Here is a 17748-nt window from a genome sequence, read left to right as displayed (position 1 = left end):
TATGGATCGTTTTCCTTTATCCCTCCCCTCTAGCCTCTTATCTCTACTGTTTTCTCCTCTTCCCCAGTCCTGATCTGATTTTGGAGACAGGGAAGTACATGCCAAAAAAAAAACTCTGAAAGAAAGAAAACCACTCAAGTGTGAGACTTTGCGTTGGTACCTTTTTCAGTTTCGAACCAGAAGTCCCTTTTTGTAGGCAAATAATCCTGCCACAGCCACAGAAGTGAAGAAAGTGGAAAATCCAATCAGCTTTAGCAGTCCCGGCACAGACGGCAAGTTCCTCTCCCAGAAGGTTGTAGTGATGGGCAAAGCTGGAACATCCTGTGGGGAGAGCATCCATTATCAACATAACATCTCCACTGTGAGAGGCAGGACGTAAATCAAGAGCTTCTTGCCACAGAAATGGAACTGTGTTGAAGCAGTTCATGTTGTGAAGAAGTACAGTGTATCAAAATTTTCTGCTCAGTTAAAGGGAAGGGGAAAAGACACACGGAAAGGATTCACAGACCAGTTAAAATATGCAGTTCTTTCCAGTCTCGTGTTACAGAGTTGTCAGATGGGTGCCTTTTCTGAATTTCTATCATATTCCATGTTTAGGAAAGGGCAGTATTGGTGAGTAAGGGAAAGTTTATTGTGGCTTTTGTTTAGTGAACGTAAATAAAAACAGCTGACAAAATTTTATCTTATCAGCAAAACAGCAGAAAAAAAAAATAATGCATTTAATCTACAGAAAGACTTACAATTGATTCAGGTTCTGGCTTCCAAATTTCACTGTCTGGGATTTTCCTCATAGCAAACAGTATCTGAAAATAAATAACATTTTCTAGTAAGTACCATTGAAAAGGAAAAAGGGCTGGCTTCACTTTTTGTTTTAAAAAGGCATGATAAAGATAACAATTGAACACATAAACCTCTGTGTATTCAAATTCTAAAGAAAACTCGACCTTTGTGCAACTCATTTCTGGGGAGGCCTGATGTTTATAAGTCACTGATCCTAGTGGAAAGTAGAAACAGTAACAGAAAAGCCTATGCTTAGTTAGTCCATGTGAGATATCAGAACTTGAGTAGTCCTGTGGGAACAGGGTAATATGAACATGACTAGGAGTTAAGTATACACTCATGGCAAAGTGAGGTGTGCATGAACTTGCTACTGCATGGGCAACCTATATAGCCAGGAGTAGCTTGGTTTGCAAATTTTACCATGATGTAGGAAGAGGAAGAGAATCCTGCGAGTGATGACCACCATTTTCAGCCAGAGAAAAGCAAGAGTAAAAAGAAAACCTTCACAATGAAAAGTAACCATTCAAAGTATCAAAGACATCAGAGATGGGTAGGATAGCAAAGATGATCTGAAATGATAGTCATGAAAGACAGCAAGATTAACTTCTTCTGCAGTAAAATACAATGGAGGTGGCGATATTAACATTTTTCCTATTCCAGGCACTTGTAGATTTAACAAGATTTGCCATCTTTTACGATGGGCTTTTATCCTAGGCAAGATTCATGGAACCTGTCAACTTTTCAATACGGGAGAGTGAGAAACACCCTTGCACTGGATTTTAAATGTATTTTCCTTTCACAAGTAAATGAGGAAAGGAAAACATAAAATTTTTTACCAGTCAAGCTCACTTGCCAGCTTCTCTGCTGAGGCCTATGGAGGTCCTGCTGTAATGTCCTCACATTAGAGAGGTCATTAGAGAAGCATTACCTGTGGAGGTTTTCAGGAACAGGTTAGGTATAACCTTCACAAATGGGACAGTTTAGGGACAGTTAATCCCTGTCTATTCCTGTCTTTTGGGGCAGGGGTATGGACTAGACAAACCCTCCAGATCCCTTCCAGGCCAGTTTCTGTTCTATGACTGTAGTTCTTAGCCACAAGGTTCCCTTCACCTCATAAAACAAAGATGAAATTTCTTTTGCTACTCCATAAACTGTAATATTCCTGAAAATATTTGAGGAATTGGCATTTTCTCAGAAGGAAAATATTTAGGTTCTTCTTTAATGACTTCATGTAAGACTGTCTCAATGGTATATCACTGGGTCAATGGAATTGTTGGAAGCAGTTGAGAAAGGGACTGGCTTGGTCTGCAAAGCTGCAGAACTGAGCTGTTCCTAGTGAGGTTAACAGCCATGATTTCTCAGTATGATGACTAACAAAGCACCCATTTGGGGCAAAAATGACTATGTGAGAATTAGGGATTATTGTTAAAGAAGAAAGGATTTCATTCCTGGGGACAGAGAAGAGTTTGAAGAGTCAAAGCCCTTCCAAAGCATTCCAAATCTAAGTGCAAAACCTTCATCCTTTTTGAAGTCTGTCTCTTTTGCAGGTATTTGCATCAAGATTTCAGAACACCTAAAGCTGTCAATACTCCATTCCGATTTCACCTCTAACAAAAAGATCTTTCATTTTCCATAGGATATTTGATGGTGTCCCCTGATTTGTGCTTCCATCTGTACCTCTCTGGCTGCTCTCTCTCCAGCCTGTACAGCCCCCTCCATGTATCCGCTCCACTCTGTGGCTGTCTCTGTGCCAGCAAAATAGACCCTGCCAACAGGCTGCCGAATAATCCTGCCGGGGGACAAGCAGTAAGTCACATCAGCCATATCAGAAAAGATAACTGAAATCCTTGAGTTATTATTAGAATAAAAGTGTTTTAAATAACAGCGAACACTTACAGATAGCAACTCTGGGTGAGTTGAGCTGGACGGGGAGTCTGCATTGCATGTCATTTCTTACAGTAAACACATCAGTGTTCCTACTTTCTAAACATTTACACTGCAACTCTTGCAATGGTATTTCGGGTTGTGAATCTAGCGCTCATAGGTGTGAAGGACAATTAGCTTGAGATGAGGCTTATTCTAGCTCACAATTTTAGCCTTTGTCACAAATACCAGTGCTAGGCATTATTGGCATAGTGTAGCATTCTGAAGTATATGCCTATGATATCTAAAGTAATAAGCAAAAAAAAAAAAAAAAGAAAAAAGGGGGTGTGTTACCCTATTTTTGCCAGAATTTGCAATAGTTATCACTAAAATTACTTTAAAACCTAAGGCCTCCTTAAGCTCTTTATTACAACTGCTTTATTGCTCTAAGTTCTTCTTAAATTGTGAAAACTTATACTTCAAAAGTAGGTCTATGCCACCACATTAAAAAACTATGTATCTGAATCTAATCACCAGCCTGACCAGCAAGTCTTTTTCTTTTTGGTAAATCTTGTTTTCATGCAAAAACTTAAGTCAGAAAGGACTGTATACACTGATCACTATATTAAGCCTTGACTGCTAAAAGGAAAGGAACAGTCCAAAGAAATCACTCATTACTGTCAGTGTTGGCAGGAATTAACTCTCTGCCAGTATTTATAAAAAAAAAAAACAACCAGCTAAAGATGTGCTGGAAATGGTAACACCAATCTCAAATATCCAACGGCAGTTTTGTAAACAGATTGTGAAAACTTCCCAACTCCCTTCCAAGAACTTAGTCAGCTGTATTCACTGAATAACAAAAGTGAATAAAACCCCCTAATGTTACTGTACTCATCCATCATAAAGCCCAACTGAGACAAGTGGAAGGTTAGAATGTCTGTTTAAAATATTCCCCAGTGATCTTAAAGGTATAAAGCGAACAGTGACAGAGGATTTATGACCCTTTCTGAGGATATTTATTAACTTGGTCTTATCTTACTACTCCGAAGCCCACTATAAATAGACACTGTACCTTCCATACTGAGTCATTATGCCTGGTGGGAAGTAGGCTGTGTAGCAGCCCCCAGAATACTGCTCTTCACACCAGTTCTTCTCTTCATAATGCACTGGCTGTAAAACAGAGATTAATTCACTCAAGGAAAAGACAAAGTCGTGAAGAAGCTGATAAAAGAACTGAAGAGACAGCAAAGAATAGCTTATGATTTGTTGCATGTCAACATCTGACAAGATGAGCACGTTTAACAACTCTCTTAATGCAGCATGGATCCAACACAATAAACCTTAATTTTAGACACTGCTAGCTATTTTTTAAAAACTAGCTAATATGGCCACTGTAGAACTTAATCCTCTTAATCTGTCAATGTAAATTTATGCTTTGAGCACCAATTTATGCTTTAAGCCTTGTAAAGCAAAATTAACCTCTGGTGTACACAGGTATAACACTTGTAATATGCACATTTGATACAACTATATACTGTTAAAAATGCAAAGTATGGCACTTGCATGTTTGTGCGTACAACATATTGTTGTGTTTAAAATGATGTAATCTTGAGATTGATGTCTACAACTTTTAACTCACGTAAAATTGCCCTTAAAGGATAAAGGGTGCTGATGACATAAACTAAGTGTGAGATCACACAAATCCTATCAGTTATTTACCATTACAGGGAAGAGAAGGCCAGGGAAAGGAAAAAAGAAAAACACATGCAGCAATGGATCTTAGCAACTAGCAAGAGAGAAGAAACATTATGCTCAACATAGACTGAGAGGGAAAGGCAAGCCTGCCACATCTGAAAACAAGTGAGATGTACAGTGGTAAGCACTGTGAATGCCACCGATGAAGCTGGACTTTTAACTACCCATAACATCCATAGCTGCCTTTTAACTATTTCATAAGCTCATTCTTACCCTCACTGTCAAACACAACCATAGACTTGCCATAACCTTCTCTCCACACCTCTGCAGAGGGCAGCAAGCGCCCCCATAGCAGGTACCTTTTCCAAAATGTTACGCAACACTGTGCTGGAGCACTGCTGCATTCCGGTTTCATTCTGCCCTTCCCCAGCTCAACAAGTCTGATAAGAGACGCCATGGTTGAGATTGCGTGCTTACATGTAAAGCTTCCTCTGATCCCAGAACCTTTGCATACAGCTCACACAACCTCGTCTTCCTGCAAGAGAAAAGCAACAGAAGACTTCTGTGTAAGGAAAGAAAAAACAAACCACTTCTAATATGTCCTAGTTTCAAGAGAACAGGTTATCAATATCTGCTTGAATTTGAGGTTCCAGTTTTTTGGGATCTATCCTAATTGCTCAGCCTCTGAATCACTAGAAATAACTCAAATTCCTGTGCTGCATAAGAGCTGGTTTTACCAGCAATTATGCAAGCTGTTCCTTTAAGATGCCTCTAGCAGCCCAAATCCATACATTATCCAAAGGTGCTGTAGGCTGTCAGGAAAAGAAAGTAGTAAGGCATTGCACTTTTTTGTCCTGGCACATAGTCTAACTGATGGTTTGTTCCTACAAAGATACAGGTATTGATAGCCTGAGGCTCTCAAGGAATCAGTACTTTATTTCTGTATCTATAAAATTTCCTCCTGTTTTAGTTTATGAGACTATAAATCCATGAATATACTTCATTCTGTAGCAAATCCCAAGTGCAATTAAGTTTATTCCTACAAGCTTTTAGGTCTTACTGTTTACTGTTAGCCGCACTGCACCAATTCCCAAACACGAGAAGATCAAGATGAAATAACAGTTAACAATTATGAAAAACAAACACGCAAATACAGCACTGGAAAGACATTTGCTTCTGGAAGCAAGTCCTGTGCTCCACAGAAAGCCATGCTGGGCACAGAAATACAGCAGCCCCAGCTCTGTAACTGTATGAGCTACACTCCCACCTATATAAGCATATGAGGAAACCATATCTATACTGCTGTATGAAGCAACCCAGCTACACAGGAGCACAGCTATACCCATGAGCAGCGGAACTCAAAGAATGCTATAGAAAGGGGATGAGGAGAAAAAAGACCCTGGAAGACCTGAAGGAACTTGAAGAAGGTGTCCTCCTGTGTAGGTTGGGGCTTGAGCAGGAAAGTGAAGCTGCTACAGTTCAGGAAGAGCCGTGGCCCTGGGGTGATTTTGCTGCTGGCAGGTGTCAAGCCCAGCAGCAGCAGAAGGGAAGGAAGCACCCCTTCCTTGTGCCCCACGGCAGAGGACGAGGGTCAGCCTTCTGCTCCAGAAGCAGAAATGCATGGTGATGCAGTGGCTGGCCAGGAGGGCTCAGAGAGCTGCAGAATCTATGTACGAACATCCCACTGCACTCAGGGGGTGACGTGAATCCAGCAACAGCCATAACAAAAAGGATCATTTCCTCCATCTCTCTCTGCATTTCTCTCTAAGTGAGGTGACCACCATGCCCTGCAGACTACCAGCACCTACCCAGTGTCTGAAGAGAATAAAGCCATTTTAACAGCACGATCCAGCAAAGCCTCTGCTGAGGTCTGCCCACCACCTCTCAAAAATGCCCACTGGCTCCTGCTTTCAGGGCAGGTCAGTGACACCATGGGGCTCCACACAGGAAAGTGAGTTATCACCTTGGGATCCACCTGCTTCTGCTCCTCCCAGCACCATGACAAGGATGAGAAGGACCCCTCTAGATCTGCCTGTGCCCTGCCCTTTTTCCACACGTGACCCTTCAGGGAGCCTGGAAATGGCATATCAGAGGCTGGTAGGGATTCTCATGTATGGCCAACTGCAGGGCTCCAAGAAGGTGCAGGTTCACTGCTGTTTGCCAACTACATTGTAAATACAGATACAGGTAGTTTCAGATAGCTGTGCAAAAGAAAATATTAAGTTTCAGGTCAAGGGCATCTTCAGACTCTTAAGAAATTTCAATCTTGGAAGGAATTATTCATCAATAATAAGGTATTGACAGAAAAAAAACCACAGAAATGCTGTTTCTAAAGGATTGAATCCTACAACAGTAATCTATCACTGAGGGCATTCCCCCTAATAAGAGCAATCCTTGCAGATGAGCTGGTCTCTCTGCAACCTCTGCACTTTTTGTCCTAGAACAGTTTAACTAAATACTTATTTATGGATTTATGGCTAATGCCAGCATGGAACATATGGAATATGCAGTGAGTAAAATCATTATTTCTTGGGTTTGGACTCAGCTGTGAAATTGCCACCAGTACTAAATAAGAGGAATGTTATGCCTGGAGCTACCTAGGTAGGGTCCTGTCGAGAGTTACACTGTGCAGCATGGAAGAAGTGCACATGCAGACACTCAGCTCTTTTCCGTGGTCTCTTACTCCACAGCCATGTGTGATGCCATCACCTTCATGGCACAGCTGTGAAAGGTAGGGCACAATCTAACCACTGTAATTACTCATTGGCAGCTGGCCTGGGAAGACCAGCTGGAAGGCAGCAATGAGTTTTACTCCCTTCAGTCTGGCTTAGGCTGTAAAACAGTTTCCCTCCCCTCCCACAACTGCTGTTCCCAGCCATGATTTAGGATAGCTGCCATGGACTCTACATCCTACTCTTCATATCCAAGGATTACCAAAAACCTTACCCTGTCATCAACGTGATAAAGGGAGAGCCCAGCTTGTGCTGACAGGTGGGCACAGCATCTCAGCGAGATGCAACCTCTGTAGGGTGCCACAAGAAGCCCATCCTCAGAAGAGATCCCTCCCTGCAAACACCATAGCCCCCATCTAAACAACACAAACTGGTTGCACCCTGAGTGTACACGGGAAGAACATCCAGGTACATGCTCTGCCTCCTCCTGGATCCTGATTTCCACTGGAAGGAGACTTGTGCTCATATGCAGGAGAGGTGCTGCAATGTAGCCCAGCGGGTTCTTGGTTGACCATGACCAAGACTTTAGGAGCCAGAGGCACCGCTGCCCCCTGCACCAGGGTACTTCTATCAGGTACCAACCCAAACATATTTCATAACTATTCTTTAACAAAGCAAAGTCCTTCCTAATCTAAGGTTTATTCCACAAAAGACAAGACTTCAAAATCCTTTTGTTTAAAACTTTGCTGTAGGCAGCAGCAGAGTCAGATAATTGTGTTAATGCTTTTAATGCCCAGGGGAAAGCAACCTTTCCTTCATAGTGCCTTGCAAACAGCCAGGACAGCCCTTCATTTCACAGAAAGAGAAGTGGTTCTCAAATACTGCCAATGCTCAGTTGTATCTAATGTACTGACATACAGAGTAAGACACCATTTGGTGTTTACGATGGCTTAAAATGCTGGGCACGCTGGATTTCAGAATACCTACACTACTTTTATTGTCAGTCACCTGATGGGAGTCTATCTAAAAGCCTCAGTGCTGAGGAAAAGGCTGCCTTGTCCATTCCTGCCAAAATTAAGAGTGCTCTATGTTACCAGGCTATCATTTGAAAAGACTGGGACGTTAACAACCCCATTTAGACCCATTATCCACAGACTGCTGGACTACCTGCAAAGCTAAACTGAGGTGGCTACATCTTCTCTAGTTAGACTAGCTATTACTGTAAAAATGTTTACTTGGACACAGTATTCCTTGTGGCATGCTTTAAAAACAAATGTATTTTCTCCATGTCAAAATAAGGCTTCTACTCATATCCACACTCTCTACTTGTAGCTTTAATTTGATCAGATACTGTGAATCAATGTGATGGAAAAAAAATCATTACTTCGTATATTCTATTTTAGTAATAAACAAAAGAGCACTACTGTATGCAGAGATTTGTTTCAACCAGACAGTAAAAAAGACCTTCATCTGTGCCTGAAGGGCATTTTTTCCCATAACTGAGGGTGGAAAGCTGGAGGCAGCTTTTTGACCTCTTCATGATATGGAGGTCTGGTTCATGGCAGCTACAAGGTTGCATGCACTAAGTTACAGACACTGAAAGGACCCTCCAGGGTGATTAGAAAAAAATCAAGCACAGGGGCCAAACCTGTCCCTTCTGACAAGTTTCAAAGAGCTTGGTGCACTTGCAAGAAGCCAGAGGGGTAGCAGTGGGGAGGGATGAGGCTGGCCCTGGATGCTTTCCAGTGAGGGCAGCAGAATATCTACACTACTTTCATAGTCAGCAGCTTAGAGCAGTCCTTTTGCGAAAGTCACATAAGCAGAGCAGCCTTGCTGAACAATGAGAACCATGACCTGAGAGTGTCCAAAGGGCAGGGGCTAGCTACCACATCTGCTGCCCGTTTGTGGGAATCCTATGGGGTCTTCATCCAAAAACAAATAAGAGATCTTGTTCCTTAAAGTGACATGTCCTCCTACTGTTGCAAAGTTACAGATAACTTCCTTCCAATTGGGGCATTTTATGCCTGCTCTGGTCATTTACAACAAAAATTTGACTCAGATTCCATGCAGATCTCCAGTCTTTGTACTCACCTTTCTTCTTTTGTGAGACTTGTCAGTCTTCTACACTTCCGAGCAAGAATGAAGCTGTAAAACAAGGAAGACCACAAACAATTTACTTCCATTATGTTACTACATTTCCTGCATTATTTAAAATACCAATACCTTATGATAAGATGCTTCTGATTCATAGTATTAGCTTGTGTCTCTATCCAAAATAGCCATTTCACCTCTCTGCATAACATTATACGCTATGCCCGCTGCTTGCAGGACTCACTGTGGAAGGAACCACTCTGAGATTCAGGTTAGAATATTTGCATGAGCTGTTTCCCAATGACCTTAATTTTATATAGCAGTGTGTGCAGGCTTGAAACAACACGAGGTGAAGCGTGGGATTGAACTGGAAATTATTGTTAAATCTCTGGCTGTTTTGGGAAAAAAAAAAAAGAAGAAAATAAAATATAATTCTAGAAAACAAATTTTCATTTAAAGAACTGGAAAATTTGGAGGTGGCAAAATATTTGGAGAAAACTTTACATTTCTGCAATCACTCCCTTTTTTCTTCTCCTTCCTTTCCTCTTCCCCAATTTTGTATTTTGCCACACAAAAAGGCAAAAGATGACAGTGAGAAAAAGAGAAGAAAAACAGAATTTCATTTATTTAAATTAGTAATTAAATCACAGGGAGAATTTTTTTTGAAAGTAAAGTTCATGGAACATAGTCATCACACACTGAGAAACTCAACCCTTTAACTATTTTAAAGTATTTCCCTTCAAAAGTAGCAGTTTTTCTGTTTCAGTTGTTGCCTCTAAGGCAAAATAAAAAGGCATTAACTAGACACCTTCTTTGTCTCTTACCCTATTATGGCAGGAAAGCTGCCATCAGGCTTAGTATCATCAAGTGTTAAGCCAATTGCAGCATCTTCATCTTCAATGATCATGGTACCACAATACCCTGATAAGCACAAAGTGGAAAAGAAGTTAGGATCCGTGTATCCAAACATAGGAACAAGCTTCCAAGAAGTTGTGAAATACTCAGAACTTGACTGGAAAAAGCCCTAAACAACCCCTAAATTCACCCCGTTCTGAGCAAAGCATTGCACTAGATGACATCCAGAGGTCTCTCCCAATCTGTCATTCTCCGATTCTATGATTCTAATGTAGAGAGAGATGGAAACAGCAGAAAGAAGAACAAAAACCCAAACAAGGATAGTGATCCCCATTAACAGACAAAGATTAGCGCATGGCTCCCTTGCAGTGTAGTGTTCCTTTGGCTCCGAGAAGTGCTAGATCATCTCTACAGGAGAAAATTCAGATCTGAGATGTGCTGGCAATTAACAGTCCTTCTCAAATATCTTTAAAAGAGAAAGTCAATAAAGGAATCTCCTATTGTTGAATTTATGAAAGAAAAATAAATTATTCTGCAACCCAGTTAGCAAGGTAATTATTAATTGCACAGAAACAGATTGCTCTCAGACACTAAGATGTTCAAGTGCCTCCAGCACAACTGTTTCCATATATGATATTTATGTCAGGCATAGGACACATTTGTACATTGTTTTGAAAACACAATTGTTTTTAAAAGAAGAGTTTGAAGAAAATAAATTGTTCTTGAAAGAACAACAACAGTGTTAGCAAAGCACAGTATGCAAACTATGGGTTCTACCAGGAAATGGGAGTCACCTCTTGCCAATCCATCCCAAACCTAATAGCCAGAATATGCTAGGATCCAGAACTCTTAAAGTCATTCACAGAGACGAAGGGTGGATGACATTTGTAGACAAATACAGGTGTGGACTCTTTATAAACAGTGAAGAGAAATGGGTGCTATTACACTGCAGATTGTCTTAGATTCAGTAAGTTCTAAAAGAGATCTGAGGAATCACTATGGAACTACTCAGCATGTAAAGGGAGTGCAGGATGGCTAGCCCAGCTGGGGATGACCATGTGAAGTCACCTTAAATTAATCCTGCCCAGTGCATCCAGAAGGCAGAGTTTTTGCAGGCTGATAGCTGATAGGATAAAACCTCTCTCCATCACATATCACTTGTACCTTTAGGCTACCATACCAGCGAGAGAGAGACTCATCTCATACGCAGGTGACACTGAAGGAAAAGGAGAGGATGACAAAGAACAACCAAGCCAATAAGCAACAGACATGAGTTCGCCCTTCATGCCTACCTGCTCCTTTTTATTCTCCCATGACCATCTCTTCCCAACTGATCTCTCAAGTTTCCCAAACAGGGAAAGGCAAAAATGGCATAGAGGTGTACAAAGTCTCCTTCTAAGGTCTGGCATCCTCTAAACACAAAGTCTACTCAATTACCGTGTACCCTCTTCCCCCTCTGTGTCACTATTATTCCCTTCAATTAAAATGTAATACCTTTCTTTCTCCAGAAAGTTTCCTTATAGTACACAATGCACTTGATGACTGAGCCCATGGGGATTCGGTTGATGAGCTGGTTTCTCATTGGCGGCAAGGGTGGGTTGAAATGAATCTTCAAACCAAGAGCAGGGGGAATGGCGCTGATCACATATTTGCCCTGGAAAAGAAATTATACATAAGCCAAATACATTCTCCACTACTTCATCCTAAGTATATTGCTCTAATGATCTTGGCAGACATCTGGGGAGGCTGCAGCATGTATCTTCTGAAGCAATTTTGGCATTTAGCATAAGAATTGCAAAACTGAACCCTCACAAAATCCTGGTTGTTAAACAACAAACAAGCATTATATAAACAGCCATCTGTTCCAATGATGGGCAGCTGCTCTTTCCTCAGTGCTTGAAAAAAAGCCAGTGGAAAGATTTTCTGTGTTACAAGAGTCCATCGGTCTCCCTTCCATCTGGACTCCTCTGTTACAACTTGGAAGCAAAGCCTGAAACATTTAAGCTCATTTTTGTGTTCACCTTACAACTATCCTTTAATTCAGAATGTAACTGAATAGTAGAAGAGATGCTAGTGAAGGAGGAGTTCAAATATACACTTTGCTTTTCAGGCATCATTTTAAACTCTATCATTGCTATTACTCAGGGACAATGAGAAAGTGTGACTTTGTCATAGTCACTTTAATCCCTGCTACATTTTTTTACAAGATTTTGGAGAAGTGAAAAAGGAAAAGCTAAAGGTTTTACAGCCATCCCAGCACTAACAGTAGTTTAAGTGTTAGAGGTTTCATTACCTCATATAATTCATGATCTAAGGTTTCCACTATGACACTTTCACCCGACTGATCAATGCGGACGACTGGCTTCCTCAGCTTCACCCGGCCTCCCAGGCGCTCCATTATTTTCTCACTGATCTGGCCAGAGCCCCCAACAAACTTCCTCTCCTGAAACACAGAAAACAACAACTTGGCAAAGCAGAATCAGCAGAGTGATGCATGTGAAGCACGTACCATGACAAACGTTTTGCTTGGCATTCAAAACAAATCCATCGTTCTGTTGTTATCAAACCGTTTTAGGAAAGTTCAGCAGTCTCACTTGGAAAACAAATTCATGTTCCTTTCTCTTTCAGTGAACTCCTCAAATGCTTCCCGTATTTGACCACCAGCCAAAACTAGAAGTATCAGTAACCTCATGAGAAAATCCCTTTTCATGTGGTCTCCAAATGGATTCCACAGAGCTGTGTGAATCAGCAAGACTTCTGAAAAGCGCCTAAACTTTTAAACCTTTCTCTGAGTTCACTCTTATCCCTGCAGAGGTCTGTGTGTCAGAAGTAGGAACCCTGATCCTCATAATAAATAACAAGGTATAAGAAGTGACATAGCTCACACCAAAAATGCAGCATGTAGTCTAAACTAACTTAAATTCAAATCACTTCTAACGTAACAGAATTCAAATATTTAATGCAATGTATATATGGTTAAATTATCTATAATTATTGCTTATCCATGCATACTTATGCATTTTAACATCTTTGAATGTATTCTTTGTAATTTTAGTTATTTATTTATGATTAAGTAATTTGCATTTCTAATATATAATTATTTCTAATATAATTAGTAAAATTTGCATTTCTCAAGAGGAAGACCATTAACAGAGTCTTTACTTTCTTGAAATGCAGAAGCAGCACTAATATACCAGATTTCAAACATTTCAGAGCAATACCATATTTAAGCAGGGGTGTTCATTTTCTTCAGACTGATTTTAAAATCTTAACAGTTTTAATCCTGGGAGCTATTGTCTTTAGGAACCCAGTTCTGGGCTACATTTTCAGTATTTGGAGCACTCTACGTACTCGTGCAGCTAGCAGTGCCATCCCCATTCCGTGCTTCTGAAGTGGTAAGGCTTGCTTCAGCCTCATGAGAGAAATAAGCATAAGTAATATTTTCTTCTTTTTTTTTGAAGTGGAAAAGCAAAATATGTGGTCTAACCAGAGCCCAAAAGGAAGCCAGAGTCAGGAACCGATACAAATCTGCTGATCCCTGGGCCAATGCCTTCAGCACAGGAATAGCTTTCAACATGAGTCTTGCAAGATCCAGATTAACGTGTAAATTAATAGAACTAGTTATCAATGTGCTATTGGCTCAAAATCATGGATGTCTCAGTTGGCCCTCTGAACTAAAATAAACAAGCAAAAGAATGAAGTTAAACAAGGCCTGTCACGAGCCGCAGAAGGTGATGGCTGACATTACCTGCCCTCCGTTGGTTGTTGAGAATATCCTCGTTGTCCCTCCACACTGCTTCACGTACCACAAAAACCAAAGGGCAGAGACCTCGTGGGGTTCAGAAGTGACATCCACATTCACAAAGAGAGTTGCAAAACTCTTGGCAGCACTGCAGCAAAGAAAAGAAAGGGAGTTAATTTAAAAATGGAAGAAGGGTGAAAATCTTGTTTTTTAGTAGGAGAGAGACTGTCTTTGGCAACCTCTTCTTTCTTTCACTGAGAGTAAAGGATTCCTAAATTTCAGCTGAAATAGGAAACAATAACAATTCCTTTTATGCAACATTTTTCAAGTAATCCTGCAAAAAAAGGTTAATCAAGCACTGCTGTATTCCAGCAAAATTAGGTCTGGTGATCTGGTAGCCAGCGGTGATGAACACAGAAGTGGAAAAGTAGCCTGTGTCTGCTTTACATCCTCCAGTTGATGATTTCATAACAGCTCTACTGGAAATTACTGTATAAACCTGTACAAGATTTTGGGGCGCACTAAGACAGGGTTAATTAAGGCTCAGGGAAACATTATTCCTCCTGTTAGAAGGAAACACTTCCTCTGCCCTCCCTCTAAGGAGGAGATTAAAGGGACACAGATAGGACCAAGAGTTGCTCGGTTTAACCGCATTGTGAATGACAGGGACTGAGTTTCTATAGGCAATTCATATACCAGGCACCAGGAACTCAATAACTTCCAAAGCCAGTACATAATCCACTTTTAATTGCTTCTTCCTTTATACAGTGTTTGAACTTTAAGGAAAAGAAAAAAAAAAAGTATGTCAAACATACTTTTTCAAACTCAGCTGTAGATCTACATAGAAAAAAGGCATCTTCTGTCCTTTCTAAAAATGCAAAATCCTGCTGAAGTAAAAAGCTGATCCATTTTATGAAATCCAGGTGCATTCTGGCTTCATTCCTGACAGCCAAAAATAATACAGAAAATATTCATCAATTTTTGTCTCTATAAACACATACTGTAAATATGATCAACTCTGAAAGATATTTTTTCTAATGGGAGAATTAGTATATGTATTTATTAATATTTCATAAGCAGAAGGATTAGATGGTGGTTAAACTCCCCTAGTTTCTGCTGTCTTCTCCCATTGCTTTTCAGCATTTCAGTTCCCCAATTTCTCCTGGTGTTTTAGCTAGGAATGGCAGCATGATTTCAACCAAGAGCACTCAGGGTATTTTCAGCATGCAATTCTAGCCAAAAGCAAATCTGTACAGTCTGTTAGATGAGAGGAAATAGTAAAAGATTACCCTTCTGGATCATTACCTTCCAGGGTGGGAAGTTTGTACAGCATGTTACCTGAATCTTGAGCAAACTGGGCAAATCAAGCTGAGATGCACATATAAAATCTGAAAAGCATCTTGGAATTAAGGGAGGCTGACAGTTATGCCAATATTCAGGTAAAATGTCAAGTCTTATTCCATCAGAGTTTGAAAAAATATCACTGCAGTCACGTGAGCTATTGGATATTGAATGACCACCGATGCATGGCGTTTTGCTAACCTGTCTAGTTCCTTACCAAATCAGAGGTTCAGATGGCCAGCAGAACCACCAGCACACATTTATGTTTGGTTTTACTGAACAGGGATGGTGGTGAAAATGAGAGAGAATTTCTTTTTGCTTTTGTGCAATTGTCATTCTTGTAAAAGGAAAACAACCAGAAGATTAAAAGGTTTGGGGCAAGAACCTATAGTCCGTTAACAATGATCACATTGCTCTCTAGAGGCTGGCTGATGCTGTAAAAATGCCCTTGTCAATGACAGCGTCAGCTTGAGTGGGTGCTAGCAGGCTTCTGCACTATGCTCGTGCAGGCTCGTGGCAGCCGCGTGTCAGATGCTTAGCAATTCTGAAGAGGTTGCTGTAGAAATCAATCTGCTTTACAGCGAGGCAGAATTAATATGGGGTTTTTTTTTCCTTCAGTGTGAAGAAAACCAATCAAACTGTTGTTGAATGGCAAGTAAAGAAAAATTGCTTTGATGTATACATAAAAAAAGGAAGCATTTTCAGTTTCCCTGGGTGGTATATAGTGCAGCAGTTAAACAATAGAATGATGGGTGTTAAAGTGATTTAGTGCTATTTCAAGACAAATGTTATTTTTATAGCACTTTGGTAAAATCAGCTGGTCCAGCACAGAATAAATGTGTGTTATTCCATCAAAAGTTTGATTCAAAAACCTGCTGTAGCCACACCATTTTTCTCTTAAAGGTTGAACACACAGTAAAGAGAGGTAAAGTGCACATAACAGATGAAGGTACTACCCATCTCTTCAGAAGTAACCCTCCCAAAATAAATTTTCCTTTTATCTTTGTTTTAGTCAAAAAATTTATGGAAATATAACAGAATGTACTGTGTGTGCTGACAGGTCCATTATTACAAGATTTTCTTACCCCATTTCTTTAAAAATGTTGCATTCTAGTGGTAGTTATATCTGTCTGCAAAGCAGTAATGCTTATTTGAAGCTCTAAGGTATATAAATATAAGCTATTACACTTTGTATTAAAGAGTTTCTTACTTTGTCCAGCAAATTTTATCTATGAAATCTTGCATAGTCATTTTGTCCCATTCTTCTGCATGTGGAGCCTTCCACGGGGCTTCACTGGGAATCTAAGGAGACATCAAAGAGCATTCCTCAGCAAATGAATGAGTGGCATAAGAAAGAGACAACAAACACAAACAATATCACAATCTCATCTTTACATGGTAATTCAGCCTGCAAATTCCTAGCAACTAATACAGTGAACTTATCAGAGGATGCTTTTAGGGTTTTTGTTGTTTGTTTGCTTAAGATTTTTTTTATTTAGATTGAATAATGGACAATAAATTTAGAGTTAAGAACTTTGCCCAGAAAGGCAAAGTACAGTCCTGGGGGATGTCTCTGAGTTACTCCATATCTCTCCCATTCATCTATGCAAGTAACAGCAACCTCTTCTCAAAGTCTTGTAGCTCAGTCAATGGAAAACATACACTACTGGTAACGAACTAAACCAGACACGTTGAATTTGAGGGTGGAGAAGGGCATACATCTGAGGTCTACAAACCTCTTAAAATATTACTCACCCAGTTGTCAGACAAAGTGCTAAAAATCACACACATAAACCCTAATGTCCATATATCCAGAAAAACGAAGGTATGACTGCAAAGAGCCTCAGCAGCATGGCCTTCAGAAGAGCTTGCCAGGATGCCACTTATACATATGCTCTTACCATCAGTGTGTTACCAAAAGGCATGGCATGATGCTGCTCTTGCCAGCACCAGGTTTGTTCAAGCTAGACCAGCTTTGCCTGTCTGCATCCTAGTCCCATCTATACTCTGCCCCTTACGGAGGCAAAGCTGAGCTGAGATGGTCAGCTGCAATTCTTCATGCCATACCTCCTTTCCCATTTCATCCATGGTCCTCCACAGGTTGTTGTAGTCCAGGTAGGCCAACGGATTCCACATAGGAGGGAATGGACCTTTAAAGGGGTAAGACTTACCCTGCAAGATGAAAAACAAACAAAACCATCATAAAAACTAAATATAACTGTAAGCATGGCTTCTATGTGTGGGAAGCTGCACCAAATAGTTAAGTGTTCACTGGAAGAAAGCACAAATTTAATCAATCCACATGACAGCTTCTGACACATCATGTCTATGTGTGCACGCAGAACAAGAGGCAACAGCCACAAACTGAAACACAGGAGGCTCCTCCTGAACATCAGGAAACACTTTTTCACTGTGAGGGTGGCCAAGCCCTGGCACAGGTTGCCCAGGGAGGTTGTGGAATCTCCACTCTTGGAGACATTTAAAAGCTGCCTGGACATGGTCCTGGGCAACCTGCTCTAGGTGGCCCTGCTTGAGCAGGGGGAGTTGGACAAGATGACCTCCAGAGGTCCCTTCCAACACCTACCATTCTGTGGTCCTGTTATTCTGCATTGCAACTTAAGTGTGATATACAGTTGAATTAAGTCAGTTGTGTGCAGAACTGACACTGCCTTGTATCTTCAAAGCTTTATATTGGGCGCTTCTGGGCAG

At 40.7% G+C, this 17748-nt stretch overlaps 1 protein-coding gene across 5 annotated transcripts in view; it reads right to left on the bottom strand.

The window, feature by feature from the left end:
- Nucleotides 1-17748, bottom strand: part of LOC129209666 (amine oxidase [flavin-containing] B-like) — a 73482-nt gene that overhangs the window by 20213 nt on the left and 35521 nt on the right. For all 5 annotated transcript variants that reach the window (XM_054834792.1, XM_054834709.1, XM_054834543.1 and 2 more), the window contains exons 4-15: nucleotides 17107-17211; nucleotides 16250-16341; nucleotides 13705-13846; nucleotides 12250-12399; nucleotides 11451-11610; nucleotides 9926-10022; nucleotides 9102-9155; nucleotides 4816-4873; nucleotides 3716-3813; nucleotides 2458-2569; nucleotides 741-803; nucleotides 161-321 (exon numbers count right to left, since the gene is read on the bottom strand). In XM_054834792.1, coding sequence (XP_054690767.1) covers nucleotides 166-321; nucleotides 741-803; nucleotides 2458-2569; nucleotides 3716-3813; nucleotides 4816-4873; nucleotides 9102-9155; nucleotides 9926-10022; nucleotides 11451-11610; nucleotides 12250-12399; nucleotides 13705-13846; nucleotides 16250-16341; nucleotides 17107-17211 — 1287 coding nt within the window. In that variant the 3' untranslated portion in view covers nucleotides 161-165. The remainder of the gene's footprint in view (nucleotides 1-160; nucleotides 322-740; nucleotides 804-2457; nucleotides 2570-3715; nucleotides 3814-4815; nucleotides 4874-9101; nucleotides 9156-9925; nucleotides 10023-11450; nucleotides 11611-12249; nucleotides 12400-13704; nucleotides 13847-16249; nucleotides 16342-17106; nucleotides 17212-17748) is intronic.

This window comes from Grus americana, chromosome 1 (assembly GCF_028858705.1).
Source record: "Grus americana isolate bGruAme1 chromosome 1, bGruAme1.mat, whole genome shotgun sequence".
In the NCBI taxonomy this organism is placed as follows: domain Eukaryota; kingdom Metazoa; phylum Chordata; class Aves; order Gruiformes; family Gruidae; genus Grus; species Grus americana.
Note: the sequence above shows the minus strand (reverse complement) of the source record. Positions and strands in the feature narration are given on the sequence as shown.